Source organism: Centruroides sculpturatus, unplaced genomic scaffold (genome assembly GCF_000671375.1).
Source record: "Centruroides sculpturatus isolate CEXI.00-Female unplaced genomic scaffold, Cexi_2.0 scaffold368, whole genome shotgun sequence".
Taxonomy (NCBI): Eukaryota; Metazoa; Arthropoda; class Arachnida; order Scorpiones; family Buthidae; genus Centruroides; species Centruroides sculpturatus.
Genome location: NW_019385149.1, coordinates 400,032 through 415,588, shown reverse-complemented (window position 1 = coordinate 415,588; position 15,557 = coordinate 400,032). Strand labels below are relative to the sequence as shown.

The 15,557-nt window shown below is 28.3% G+C and overlaps 1 protein-coding gene across 4 annotated transcripts; it reads right to left on the bottom strand.

The window, feature by feature from the left end:
* Window positions 1–1,471: 1,471 nt before the first annotated feature.
* On the bottom strand, window positions 1,472–12,265 carry LOC111635467. Of its 4 annotated transcripts, none has more exons than XM_023380428.1 (6): window positions 12,026–12,265; window positions 3,950–4,008; window positions 2,974–3,062; window positions 2,809–2,879; window positions 2,695–2,734; window positions 1,473–2,618 (listed from the first exon to the last, which is right to left on the bottom strand). In XM_023380428.1, exons 3-6 carry the CDS (start codon window positions 3,020–3,022, stop codon window positions 1,615–1,617), a joined length of 1,164 nt encoding a protein of 387 aa, XP_023236196.1. In that variant the 5' UTR covers window positions 3,023–3,062; window positions 3,950–4,008; window positions 12,026–12,265; the 3' UTR covers window positions 1,473–1,614. The 4 variants fall into 4 exon arrangements, with proteins under 4 accessions (XP_023236198.1, XP_023236196.1, XP_023236197.1 ...); XM_023380429.1 differs by lacking the exon at window positions 12,026–12,265 and adding an exon at window positions 11,520–11,653; XM_023380430.1 differs by lacking the exons at window positions 3,950–4,008; window positions 12,026–12,265 and adding an exon at window positions 11,520–11,652 and having other exon boundaries at window positions 1,472–2,618.
* Between the last annotated feature and the right edge of the window lie 3,292 nt (window positions 12,266–15,557).

Genomic DNA, 15,557 nt, shown 5'->3' with positions numbered 1-15,557 from the left:
GTTCCTTAAGCGCTAAACAAATTATATAAAATTAAGTATACGTTTCTTTTCACAAGTGGTTCATAAATAAAATTTGCTTCTATAACACTTTCAAGATTTTCTCGCAAAACCCTAGCCGAAGGTCGTTGAACTCTTAAATGTTCGCAATTTCATCTTGATAGATTAAAAAAAAGATATAACTCACATATAAATTCAAAATAGAAATCAGTAATAAAAAGTTTTTTTTTATATATATATATATATTCCACTAAACTTTTCTTATTTCTTATAGCAAATATATTCAAATTACTCGATATAAAAACTTTCCCTCTGCAGTAAATGAAATTAGGAAAATATGTAAAAAATAAGCATCAGCTTATTTTTAAATTGTTACATAATGAGAATGATTTGGAAAATTTAAAAAAAAAAAAAAAAAACATTTAGTAATGGTTAAAATAGAATTTAAAATAGTTCGATTTAACCATTTGTTTTCTCTTTATAGTATCTCAGTTACTTCGTATAACAATTTTATGTTCAAATAATTTAATAATGAGAATTACCTTAAACTATATATAAAATATGTATTATATCAGATTAATAATGTAATGAATTATCTAGTTTTTATCTCTGTATAGTCCACTAAGGAAATTTTTAGAATAAACCCATACAATTCGTATATTCTAGTGTATGATTACTTAAACGATTTATTAATATTTCCTAGTAATTATTACGAAAAAGAAATATTTGAAATAATAAAATTTCCCCCTATTTTAAAGAATATTTTTCTCTTTCTAAACTGCTATAGATAGCAGTTTAAAAAGCTTTATAGTTCAGAATAGGAAATTAGGCGCCATTAATTCTTTCACGTAGGTTATTATTTTGAACGAATGCCAATTTTTTTTTTAAAAAAAGAAATTCCACAATTAATTCACCTATATTGATTCCACAAATTACGAATTCTTATTAAATATTCGTGGGCGTTTAAATTGCTGGAACGAATGAAGAATTTGAACAATGCTCTCTTATTATTCCATTTATCAAGCAATAGTAATCACAATCTGATGCTATCGCATTCGTAGATGGGATTACAGGCATGTAATTTTCAACAAGTTTTCACGTTTTTTTTGTGCAAAGTTCGATTTAAAATTACTGTTAATTAACGTCGACATAATTATACATAATTCTGAGCTGACAAATTTAATTATGGCCCGTAATGTCATCAATTTACTTAAAAAAACTAATTCCGAGGATAGCTGTAATATATTAAAACTTAAATTTGTTTTTTTTTCTTTATAGTTGCGTGGATTATATTAAATTTTCTCATGGAAGTCACTACTTTACTGAACAAGTTAAAGGCGACATCTCTTGATGTAAACGAAAAACATTTTGTAACCGGATCCTATCTCTTACAGTTCTATTAATCAATATGATATCGATCATAATACATCATTGGGGGTATTTTTTTGTCATCCGATAATCGATTCGTAAGTAAAGCCTAAACTTATTTTCTAAATTAAAAGATAAGAATTCTGAAATATAAAAAAAGAATATTCTAAAATTCATTTATTATATATAATAAATGTTAACAGATTTTAAAATTTACTTTTGCTATGTACTTCTTGTAAATATTTCCGTTTAAAAATATCTTTGAAAAGTGGGATTTTCATAAGCGGCATTAAAATTTATATTGTCGTCGCTATGATTTCCAGATAATTCCACTACTCTGCCCGATTTAAAAGTTTTAAATTCTCTCGTAGATGGAAATCTATCTTGTAGACCGTCATTCATCGAAGGTTCTCCAGTGGAACATTTGGAAGATTCACAATTTTCTCTGGGAATAGAATATTTGGTCTTCTCTAATAATTTGGGATCGTGTAAATATTCCGTAGACGACAAACTAGCTCTAGGTATTCTTGTCAGAGTGTAATCCGATAATTTCACGTCGAACGTCGATATATCAAAGACTGGCTTTTTCTTTTTCGCGCACCTCAAACCAAAGATTATGCAGGCTATCAAGAGCACCGTGGCAAAAGAACAGGCCACAGCTAAATAAGCTAATGTCTCTCGGTCCAAGAAGCTGGCAGGAATTTCATCTTCATTAACGGGAATTTTTTCGGCTTCATAACTTTCGACTATATCGAATTCTCCACTTCTAATCGATAGCGGTTTTAATTCTTGGATTAATTTGGCAATCATCGCTTCGGAACCATTTTCTGAAATGTAATTTACGTTTATGTACAAGATACAGCCGACTTTTGTGAGATAACGCGATGTGAATTCATCGGAATTTTCAACGGAACAATTTGATTTCAGCACCAACACATTCCTTCGAAGAGTAGAGACATTGGTATGCGAATGGTTGGTTTCTTGTTCCGGAAGTGAAAAATTAAAATGGGTTGTTGTACCCTCCCCACTTCGATTATATGTTTCCTGAGTTCGAAAACTCGTATTGTTAGATATAATATCAGTCACATTTCTATTTATTTCATCTTTTGGTACCTCCGAAGAATTTGCAATTAACAATATTAATTCTTCTTCGACGGTAAAGTTATCCAGTCGAGAAACTTCAGTGAAATTTAAAACTTGAGCTGTATTGCTTAAGATATCGCCGGAACCTGTTTCGTTTTCAAACGATGCTTCTATAAAATGAAATTATTTATATATACGTTACAATTTACACTTACAATAATTAAATAATTTAATAATTAATCTTACCTTTTTCGGAAAAAAAGCTACAGTTATTATTGAGTATTTCCTAATAGAAACATTTATTTATATATATATTAAAAATTTTGAGTCGTGAAAGTATTTTAACAGTTAAATATTTACCTGATCAGTACAAATATTTGTAGCATTTTGATCCTTTTTCGTTTCTGTTGCATTCAAAACCTTTGCAAAAACTGAAAACAAAAAGGAAATGAGATTTTTTTTCCTTTATCAAAGTTTCTTTCAATGTGTAAGTTGAAAAAAATTTCTCTTATCAAAAACTATTACCTATATTTTGACATACAAGAAACAGTAAAAATCCCAGAATAAAAGCCATGATGAAAGAAGGAGAAGCGAGATCAATTCAAAGATAGCATCTGAAAATAAAAATAACACGTTCACGAAATTATTCCAAACAATTTTTATAGATAAAATAAAATGTTTTCCTTTAAACTTATAAAAAAAAAAACAATATTACGATCAGCATTTTCCATCAATTTTATACATAAATTTTGTTTTCAATAGTTATACTTATTACAACTTACTAAAAGAAAATAAAATGTTTAAATCTGCGTTATTAAAATCTTTTAATAATCAATTATAATAGGAAAAAAAAATATCTAGAACAACTTTAATAACAAAGGTGATTAGAAACTACTAAATAAAAACATTTAAGACATATAAATTTAAATCAAGGATAAATAAATAAATAAAAATATATTATCCAATAGCACAACTACGTTGAAACACTACGATTTACTTTTAATAAAAAATTGATAATATGAAGTAGTTTTCGTTTCAGTAACGTCAAAATAAACAATAAATTTTGAAATTTAATTGTTAAAAACTTTATTAAATGTTGGTTTATTGATTGCTTGCTATCAATTTTTTTCGTTAAGTGAACAATGACTAGAATTCAATTATTTAAATGAAAGTTTATAATTGAATTATAAATTATTTTAGTTCTGTTAGGAAATGAAGTTTTTCCAGTTATTATACTAAAAATTCTCGGAGAGAGAAGGAAAAATCAAAAAAATTTAGGTTATATGTATTTAATATGTATGTAAGTATGCTTAATTCTGTAAATAATTACGATGCAGCTGTACTATTTGTCTCAATATTGTTGTGCAAACCATTGCTTTATAACAGTTTCTCATAAATTTACATATGATTAAATTTAGACTAGAATGGATTTTTCAAAAAATAAAAAATTTTACTTAAATTGAATTTGTAACAAAAAAAAGAAGAAAAAAAGGTCACATACCGATGCTGAAATAAGAAGTAAATAAATAATTTACTTATTCGTCACGCACTCAAAAACATCTGAAAAAAAATATTGATTTAATTCGATTATTAAAATTTGTTATAACAAACTCCTGAATATACTCCCGTATTCGCTATACTAATGTAAAGATTTTTTTGTTCTTTCCATCTTGTAGCAACTAAAAGTGCTTGCTCGGCCGTCTCCATTTTGGCCTGGCCGAACCCAGGGTAGTTATATCGTGGATTCGGCTAGGCCCAAATGGAGACGACCGAGTGGTGAGGGCCGACACATCTGGGACGAATCGCTCATGAAGAATTTCTGGGGTATTTTTTCGAGTTACCCCGAGCGGGATGTCAAGGCCTTGATCGCCTCGGCCATCAATACAAAGGTTTAACATACGTAGTGTCATTATATGTAAGAGGAAACAAACTTAGAGAAAGGGTATTAAGATTTGTTTATCTTGATACGATTTTAAATATTAAAAGCTTTTTTATTTATACAAATTACTGATGTGGTTTGTTTAAATTAATTTTTGATTGAAAACCTCTTATACTAATGTCTTTATACGTAAAAGCACATCAATTTAAATTTAACTCTCCCTATCTTAATGCCCAAAGTAGGAGGGGAAAAAATGCCAAGAATTTGTCCAAACCTACGATGGAGACAACCGGGTGGTGAAGGCTATGAAAAATTCTTGGGATTTACCAACCGGATTCGCTCCTGGGCTCCCCAGAGTGGCAGGCTAATGCCTTTATAGCCTTGTCATCAGGTCTTCAAGTTAAATTATTTATTTTTTTTACTACGTAAATTAATTTAAGTTAAATCTTACACTATTAACTGTACAAATTAAATATTTACTCTCTCATATATAAGGTATGTAATTTATGATAAATAATATATTATTTAAAACAATATGTAATTTGTTAAATAAGGTTTTCGTCTTTGATTTAATCTAAAATGATTTCATCTCAAATTAGTTTATATTACAATTTTATATTTGAGTATTCCTTAGTATAAAAATTATTCCATTGTTCCTTAAAATGGTTATTATAAATGAAGTCGATTCCCATCACATTCTAAAAGGATTTACAATTTAAATATTAAACACTTTTATTATATTTTTCGATATTAAGAATGACGGCAATATTTTACACACTGCCACTAGCAAAAGAACAATTTACTATTTTTATCACAACACAGATACAAACAAAATGAGATATCAAAAAATTGTATATACTATGTAAATTTCTCTTCGCAGATTTCTTTTGTTTGAATAATGGAAGGTATTCTAAATTTTTTTTAGGGTTTCTCATTACTGTGCTTGTCAGATTCCTACTGAAATGTCCCTCACGCTTATATACTTGACATTATAATCAGAGAACATAACTATAAAGCTAGATTAGTAATTATAATTTGTGGAAAAACGATTTTAAAATATGCGTGCCGAGTAAACTGTGACATTAAATCGTTGTTTGTGTTAAAATTTTTCCACAGTGAGCTTACTGTAATTAATGCAACACCTAAAGCTCCAAAGCTTTCTTAGCGATATTTATCTCTTCGAATTAAAATACACTAGAAAAAGTTTAGCTATATTAGAAATGACATTAGAATAATATCAAATTAGTCCATATTTTTAAATGAATTTTGATTAAATATTAGCATATTTTGAGTGAATAAGCTTTAATTTCTCCTTTTCTCATTGTTTAATTTATGCTTTTACCGATATTCTAGTTGTAGCATTGAAGAAATCCATTATAAAATATGCATTAAATTTATAAAGTAATGCAACATGTCACGTTTATATGAAAATATTCGAACTTTTAACTAAAACTAAACTTGCTAAAAACCGAAAGAGAAAATCGATAAATTTTTCAATACAGTATTTAAAAGCAGGAAAAAATGCAGCAAGAATTTCAAATAAAGAAATTTAGAATAATTTTAAATATATATTGCTACTTTTGAGTTACAATTTTTCATATTTTTCGACTAAAAAAAAAGTGCTCTCAGCCTATAATTTAATTTAGAATACACGACGTGCTATTTTTTAAGCAGCAAGATCATTTTCTTTTTTGCCATTTTTAATTTAAAGATATGTAAATTAACAAGAAGTTTTAGATTTTTCTTAGAGTAATTGTTTAGATCTAATGAGTTTTTAAAAAATGACGAAATTTACATTAAATTATAAAGTATATAAGTTAACAAATTAATGTTTAAATGAATCTAATATCACTCTTTTTAGATAGTATTACTTATAACAATATTAGAATTTCCTAAGTTGTACACTACGTACATTTAACTTTTATTTATAGATTGTGTATTAAGATAACGTTGAAATGAGGAAAATAACATTAATTATGGTTTTCTAAATTAAAAAAAACTTACTTTTAAATTAGAAAATCATAATTTTTTACAAAAGAATTGCATCCACATTACATTATAATCATAAAAAAACCAAAAACACTCTTCAAAATTACAGATACAAACAAGAAAAATAATCCAAGATCAATCTTCTTATGAATAATACAAATTTTCAATGATGAATATTGGAGATGTTAACATCTCAAATCAATTTACGCTATAAAATTGAATAAAAATCATTTTTTTTTTTTATAATATAAATACGAAAATATCAATTTTATCACAAAGCATAAACAAAGATAAGAATAGAAATAAATGGTTTTCTTCAAATCTTTGCTTTCGAGAAAGTTTTTCCATTTTTCTAACTCCTGTAGCTAACAGAATCGTTTATCGATATTTTTAAAAGTTGATAGATGGATGCGAGTGTAAGAATAAGTTATTTTCTATTCAATGCTTGAATGTTGAATATTTTTAATGAATTTATATTTCAATACGGTTAGAGACTTTCAATTAGTTTCATTAGAGTAGAACGAAAATGCGACTCTGACTTCATTAAAATATTGGCTAATTTGACATTCTTAATTAGGCAAAGAGATTAGTCTTATAAATTGAAATAAGAGCAAATAAATGCATTAAAAAAAATAAAGAGTTATACGCTTTTCTTTCAAAAAAGATTAAAATAAATACAGGGGATACAAAAGTAGGTATACAATTGTTATGAAAAAAAAACATGAAGAAAATACGGAATAAAAAACATTTATTCACTTATTTTTATGCATAAATTAAATACCAAATATGGAATTTAATAAATACAATACAATATAATAAAAGATAATTATTAATGACTTGCCCCTGTACATTATACTTTACCTTTAACAACAGATCATCTATTTAACATCTTTCAGGTAAAAATTTTTGAATTGAAATAACGTAACTTCCGGTTTTTGCCAGAAGTTTGTATATAATTAATCGGGCTTACCATATCTGGTCTCGTCTTTCATCTATCTAACTCTGTTCTCGAGGTTAAGGACAGATAGACAGATGGACAACAGTGTGAATTTATAGGTCTACAGTTTTTTCAAATTGAATCCCAATAATAATGAACACTAAACATCTGTATTTCTCAGATTTATGGTTGTACGCCTATTTTTGCATCCCCAGTATACAGTATTTACGTATAAAAAGGTTATTTTTGAAATCACTCAACTTGTTTTAAAATGATCTTTGATATTCGATGAATTGATATTCTCCCATAAAGCTGGGTTTTCCATATTACTAAAATCAGACGAAAAGATTCTACTTTTATTTTTAAAAAAGTTAATTTGTTTCTTACTAAACTTTCTTTTCGTTTTATTTCCAACTAGAACATTCTGGTTGAAAAGAAAATCAGTGTCAAAAACAGAAATACACGAGTCACTTTCATTTCAATTTGTATAGAAATAATTAATATTCGTTAACAGAAAGTTTAATACTTTATAATTTACTTAGGGTTAAAATATAATAGACTATATACTAATTCTTTACTTAAAAATCCAGTAAAATAAACCAGACGAAATTTATTTAGATTACTCGGAAATTTATCACGAACATTGGCTAGAACTTCAAAGTTTCGAAGATTCGGATAATTCAAAAAGTCAATTGTAGAAATAGCGACTGGTTCAGCAGTTTGTATTCAATGATATTGTCCGGATTTAATGTGTGTATATTGTCTAATGCACACCTAATACCACATGTCAATTTATGGTGGATGCAACACTATGCAGCAAGATCAAGAGAAAATTAACGCTTCGACTTTCCACTAGATATATTCATCCAAGTCTCGACAATACTAATTACACTTTAAGTTACGTTATGAAACTATACAATGCTTCAAGTGAGACTAAATTTACATTAAAAAATAACTTTTTTTATATCCAGCTACATGTGAGGCGTGTCAAAACCGTACTCGACTCTGCATCCCCTTTTATCTTGTAAAAATTTTCAGTATTTACACCAGAATTTTTTTAGTATGGGCTGTCTTCCTACAAACGATTGCTACAAGATTCTCTGCAAGTCCACTGTATATAAATACAGTATGGGACCAACTATCCGGATGCGGGTTTTCAATAATACCGAATTTCTCGATAGTCTTGAGTTTTGTAGTATAGTCGTAGTTCGCATCATTATGTCTTCTAGTGTGACTGCTGGCATACTATGTATTAAAAACAGTTTTGTTTATTACTTTTCATTGTTTATTTTGTTTTAAAGTATATATTTAGCCTGTGTACAGGAAAAAACCGGAAAATCTAGAAATCCGGACCACTTCCGGTTCCATTTGTCGGATATTATTTACTTTAATTTTAATTCCTACGTCAAATAAAGTATTGATTGATTGATAACCCATTATATAGTTTACAAGTTCATTTATAGAAGTATCGTGAATATGATTTGGAAAAATTTTTTGACTCTCCACACTGAGCACTAACAGGACTTTTCCATACCCATCGTGGGTTTGGCCAGATTCACAATGGAGACGAGGTGGTGAGGAACGGGACCAGGGGTGCATATATTTTTCGTTTCAGATGGATCAATCTGTAAGATCGGATCAGTCCAAGTCTCGTGATGGAGGTCGCTTCTATTATGTGTGTAGGTTGGCGGAAAGTATACAAGTAGGATCGAATAGTATTTATTCCGTGAATAAAACTGCTGACACGATGGCAAAATGGGAGAGTGCACGTCATGCAGAAGAAAACCCGAAAAAAAAACGCGTCAGATCGTTGGCGAGGTGCAAACCCGCGACCAACTAAACCACTGAACACTGGTAAAATAGAATAGATAAAACCACTGTTTTATCTATTCGGCCATCGGGGCATTGATAATGAAATACTGTTGTTTCAAAAGGTTAGGAAATATAGAAATTATTTTGGGTATCATAAAAATAAGAGTAAATAGAGTAGATAAGGAAACATTGTGGTAGAATGAGGAAGTTCAGGAGGAAATTAGAAAGAAGAAACAGTTCTGTCAAAAATTCGAGCCGAATAAAAACAGCAGCAGTAATTTAGAGTATAAAACAGAAAAAGACGAAGAAAAAGTAGCTAGTACAATATATATATATAATTAGATAAAATATAGGAAATTAGTTTCTAAGGCAGTGGTTCTCAACATTTCAGGCAACGGAACACCATTTATATACCTTTTATTACATGGAGCATTATCATCAATATATTCAAAAATTGATAAGCAATTCCATGTTTACTATTCTCAGGAAACAATGAAGCAATAAACTAATAAACTTTAATATATTGAATAAAATAAAAACATGGAATTGTCTACGAATATAGCAATGGGAATAAATTTGAATAAAAACTTTAAAATCTTTTCTTTCGTAGAATACTCGAGGTAGGTTCACGGAACACTGGTTAAGAACCACTGTTCTAAGGTATAAAGGTCGTGTAAAGAATAGCAAGGCTTGGGAAAAGAAAACGTAAAGATACAGAAGAGATGAGTTTACTGAAAAGAAGAGGATAAGATATTAGTGAAAGGAAAAACTGTGAAGAGTAGATAAATGAAATACTCTAATAAGCTTCTAAATGAATGTGCATTTTAAACAACTGGACTAGCAGGGTAAGTGTTAACAAATAGAAACCAAAGACTACGATTGAAAACAAGCAGAGGTTTTTGAAGCGTTAAGAAATAGATGTAGAATGACAAAAGTGGCAGAATCCAAGTGGGGTGATATATGGAGGAATACCAGTTAGATTAAAAAGGAAAGTTTTATAAGACTGTTGTTAGGACTACAATGCTGTATGTATTTGAATGTGGAAAATAAAGAAATCTCAGATTAAAAAAAATGCATATAGAAGAAATGAAAATCCTCAGATTTATATGTAGAATTAGTTTCCTTAGATGATAGGATTAAAAATGAGTACAAATTAACTTATTAGTGATGGAGATTAGGGAGAAGCTTGTGAAAAATAGACTTTAGTGGTTTGGACATGTGGTTAGAAGAGTAGACGAATTGGTTAGAAAGATTTTTTAAAAAGTTATAGTTAAATGAGGAGATAACCCTTGTTTTGAGCTAGCATGTCAAGATCAGACATCTGAGGGAAAGGGATGAACGAAGACTATGACTTGCATAATTTTAATTTAATATAAACAATCCAATTATTCCATATTGATACTATATGGACTTACAAATATTTATATTATTATTAACTCTAAATTATATGATTATCTAATATTAGTTTTAATAATTAGTCTAATGATTTAATTATTTTTTTTCAATATTAAAATTTTCGTTTATAAAATTTCGTAAAATTTTATAATAATAAATACGAATAACTATTATTTAGTATTAAAATATTTTATGGACTCAATATTGAGAAGAAATTGGAGTAAATCAACGAGAAATAAAATAAATAAAAAGTTCACGATCTGTATACGAAATTCAACTCGTGACTCAGGCCCTGCCTGTGTTGCAAACAAATTTATCAAAATGTTTTTGCCTTTACGACAACCTTTCTTCCATCTCTTCCCCATTTATCGATCTACTGCTGCAAATTCGATTTCGCCCAAACTCTAAGAATCTCCCCTCATTCTTGTAATAAATTCTTCCGATTTATTGATAGAATTTACAATTTTGATTTTCGAATCGATACTATTAAATATACAATTCATATTATCTTAACACTAGTTCACATTCTATTCTCTCAATTTTTAGCAAAATTTGAATTCTTTTTTAATAGGGAGTATTAAAAAGAAAAAAAAATTCTCCCGTTAAAGCTGAAAACACAAGTAAAACAAAACCTCATTTTAAAACTTGCGTTTACGTTTGAAAGGAATTCGAAGAACACGCATTAAGCAACTGCAAGATCCAATACAACGAGACGTGATTTTTATTCACAATGACTAATTCTAGGGAATATAGTTTATTTTATTTTTGTTTTTTCAACTTTAAGAAAGTAATAAAACTTTTTTCTAGCGGAAAAACGAATATTTTAATACTTTTACTTCTAAAAAAATACAATAGATACAAGCTAAAATAGATCTGTGTAATTCTTTATGAAGACAGACAAAAAGTAGAGATGTTTAACACATTAAAAAAATTTTAATTAACGATAAAACTAATAGTAATAAATTTGTGTTTATTATGCAAATTTTTTAATATAAAACATTAAACGATTTATAAAATATCGCTACAGAAATGTATTAAGCGAACAACATGGCTACTTACGTCCTTAGTGCCTATTCTCTAAACAGTGACTCGTCATCTTTATATACTGTGACAAAAATATTTCTAAACATGAATAGATCGTTAATTTCGAAGTGGAATTATTAATACAGACACGTACTCGCGTATCATTTAATATTATACATCGATATTTACAAGTTGTTCAACGACTCCGGTGAGATTTTACTATTAATTTACATGATATTAATATAAAATTCTAACGTTAAAGTTAATTACAATTAGAGTTTGTAACTGTAATTTGTTTATTATAAAATTGAGATTTTAATTAATTAAAATGCCAATTCATTTTTTTCGTTCATAAATTCCACTTTTAAAAACTAAATTATTACTATTTATGGTTTAAAAGGAAATGTTCCTTAATTATTTCCTTTATTTTAAGAGTGAAATATCCGGCAAAACAGTTATTTGATATAACATTTGACAGTCAAATTATATTCATTTCATTACAAAAATTAAATACTTTTATGGATTATTAATATAAAAGTTACCTGCGTTGTGGAAAACTAGTCTTTGTGTCTCTTCCAAGATTTACTAATATTGTTCTCGTAGGCGCTACACACACCCCTACGCTAAAGAAAGTAAAGTATAACTTCTAACAAAAACAGGGGAAGTTCAATTCTCGTCGAGGGTAAGACGGGAATAGTCACGTGAGCACCAGGTGTCTTTTAGGGTCCATTCAATAGTTAAGGGCGCGAACAGACGGCCAAATTGATCGAAGTATAGACACCGGAAGTAAATAAACGACACCAAGTCAAAGGGGGCAACTTAATCGAGATTGTATATAAAGCCTTTCTGAACTGATTTCAGATATCATAAAAAAAACCGAATATCTCTAGATAATCGGTTTCATATTTACATTGAGAAAATGGGTTTTCTCAATGTAAATATGCATACAGAGTCTATCATTTAAGATAAAATTTATTAATTAAACAAAGCAGAAATAATCGTAAGCAATTTAAATAGAATCTTAAGAATATTTTTAAGGATTATTTGCTGTTTATAACGTAGTTTCTTATCAGTTTTGTTTATTTGTTTTATTTCTAACGGAGTCATTTTGATGAAAAAAATGTATTGGCAAATAAAATATTTATTTCGAAATTATTTCATTACAATAAATTAAGTTAAAAGTTTTGATGGAATATTTATTTATTTTTTTTAATACCATATTTATAAATATTCTTTTCCTTATCAGAATTTTGTTTATGTCTTTCTTCACGTTTATAAATTTAAATAATGTCTCTACGTTTCAATGTTAGTAGAGTACATATTTAATTCTTTGGTTTTTTTTAACACTACAGTTGTTAAATTTTTTACAATTATTAAATTTAATAAAAATATTCTTAATAATTTAAAATAAGAATTAAAATTTATATTGCACATTTAATAATATTTTCTAACATAGATAAATTTTTACTGTTTTCGCCCTGTAGAAACTAAAAGGGAAAGACCCATTATGGGTTCAGCCAGGTCCATAATGGGGGCCGGATAATAAGGAAAGGGGTTCGAGCTATTCGGGACGGACCACCTACCGAAAAGTTTCTAAGGTTTTCGACTTTCCCAGATTCGATCTCGGATCCCCTGAGCGGTATGCTAACGCTTGACCGCATCCACCTTCATAGATAAGTTCGAATTTGTTGTTTAGAATCAAGACTTTTTAAAATCATTTTTAAAATATAATTTTCAAAGACATAAACAAAATTTTAAATAAGAATTTAAAAAAAAAAATATGATTTTTGTAAGAAATTTTTTGAAATAAAGTTTAGGAATGAATATTATCTGAAAAAAAATTTTCATAACATCAACATATCAACAAATTTCAAATCATCATCTGGTCTACAATTTGTTTCACTCTTAACTTGTATTTTATTACGTTTGTCGAGAACTTATTTCACTGTCAATTTCACTTTGTCATTTGGATCCAAGGTGACTTTCTATAGGAGTAATGTCGACATGACAACAAATTCGGATGTGATTGTGTGTCACGAGTATCCTAGCTAAACTCGAAAGTAATGTACAACAATTCCAAGTTATTATCACTCTACAACGATCCCAAAACTATTAGAGATTTTACTCTCGCCATATTGCAAACTGTTTAAATTATTAAGAGAAGCAAAACATTATTTTATCTTTGTTTTATTTTTAATATCTAGAGCGTTACCATAGCAGAACATATAAAATTATATTAAACTTCTTATCGTTTTATTTTTTTTACTTTGAATTTATTTATTATGTTTTTTAAATTAATGACAACCACAAGATGTTCATACTGCATTATAAAAATATGTCGAAAATAACGTTAACAAATAATATTGGATTTTTAAAAAGTATTAGTTTGAATAATAAGAATTTATTTTAATTAGTGTTTTTAAAAAAATCACCGTATATTTATCGATATAGCTCTTAATATTCAATTATAATTTACATTAAAAACTGGTTGACGAATATCTCTGTCTGAAATGCGTACGTTTTTCAATTTAAAATTTGAAGAGAAATATAAAAGTTTATTAAATCGATCTTTGTGTGAAGATGTAAAAACGTTATTACAGAATATGAAATAAATATAACGTCTATTAAATTTTATCTATTATATACAATTCTATATAATATATATATCAGAGCTCAACTCGTCTCCCTGTCACCCGGGGCAAACTAAAATACTGGTGCCCCTCTCTTGTTCCGGAAATTTGGGACGTCGAGGACAAGAATGAGTCAGTTCGCGCTACCTTTTCCCTGACACACCCTTTCTTCTCGGTGCCCCCTTACTTGGTAGCCGGGATACTTGCCTCTCTGTCTCGCTAGTTGCATCCTTGTGTGTATAAATATATACAGAATGTAAAGAAACTCCGTACTAATATTTTAGGAATAGATTCTAGGTCAGAAATACGCTTAAAATTCTCATAAATGTGCTTAAATTCCGTATCGTTTTCGAGATCTAGCTTGCCGAAAAGTCATATCAGAAACCAATTTTAAATCTCTATGAAAAAGGATAATGCTGTTAGTTTTTATTTACCTCGATCCGTTGACAGAAGCATAAAAAGAAAAAATGCAAAATTACGTTAAAGATTCGACAACTATAGTGTTAAGCTGTAATATTGGTGTATGTGTCAACGTTTAGAAACTTCCTCACAATGTAATGTGTTTAATATCGCAACTTTCTGTAGTGCTATGTATATGTTCTTATTAAGGTTTAATGTTTCTAGACTTTTGTATAGTGTATGTGGTATAACACCAGTAGAAGGTAGAAGATAGACCGGTAGAAGATAGGCCAACAGGTACAATAAATACCATATCCTTCCTCCACATCTGTTTTATTTCTTGAGCAAGTGAAGTGTACTTGTTGATATTGTTATTATTTACTAAAATATATACTTTAATTATTGTCGTCTACTTATAGTTTACTTATTTAAAATATTCAAATCAACTAATTAGGGGGAAAATACACATTAAAAGGAAAATTTATATACAGATGCAAGTATATAGGTCTACAATCAATTTTAAATATGCACCCGTTTTAAAAATAAGAATATAAGAAGACAGTATATAAAATCTGGCAGTGATATATCAGTTTCTTACGAGTATTTTACAAAGAGAAATTTTCATAGCCATAAAAGGAAGGGAATGAACTTCTTCACAGCAGCAGTCGAATTTATTGTATAGTACATAGGAAACGACCTATAGTAGATAGAAGTCGAATTGAGGAGCTAGATTTAATACAAAACGGAAACTGAAGTTCTAGCACAGAAAATAGAATATAAAGGAGCTTTCGAGATTCTAGTAAACAAGATTTAAATCAAATACTTCAAAGCTTAGAATATTATTTATATTATTCGAGGAAAATGTAATTTTTGGATGAATCCGTTTGCTTGAAAATTTTCATAATTAGTAAATGAAGCTATTCTGGAAAATTTTAGGAATGAGACAATTCGTTAAAAATTTATTTATTTCTCAAAAAATGATAACAAAAATAAATAAATAAGATTCTCTCGGCTCCTAGATAATTTTTCTATTAGATTAATAATT

What these genes read in the sequence shown, in the direction of transcription:
- LOC111635467 (XM_023380428.1), bottom strand. Translation starts at nt 3,022, where the DNA reads ATGGCTTTTATTCTGGGATTTTTACTGTTTCTTGTATGTCAAAATATA. An exon ending in CAAATATTTGTACTGATCAG is followed by an intron (nt 2,735 to 2,808) that starts GTAAATATTTAA and finishes TGTTTCTATTAG; the next exon opens with GAAATACTCAATAATAACTG. An exon ending in TAGCTTTTTTTCCGAAAAAG is followed by an intron (nt 2,619 to 2,694) that starts GTAAGATTAATT and finishes TTCATTTTATAG; the next exon opens with AAGCATCGTTTGAAAACGAA.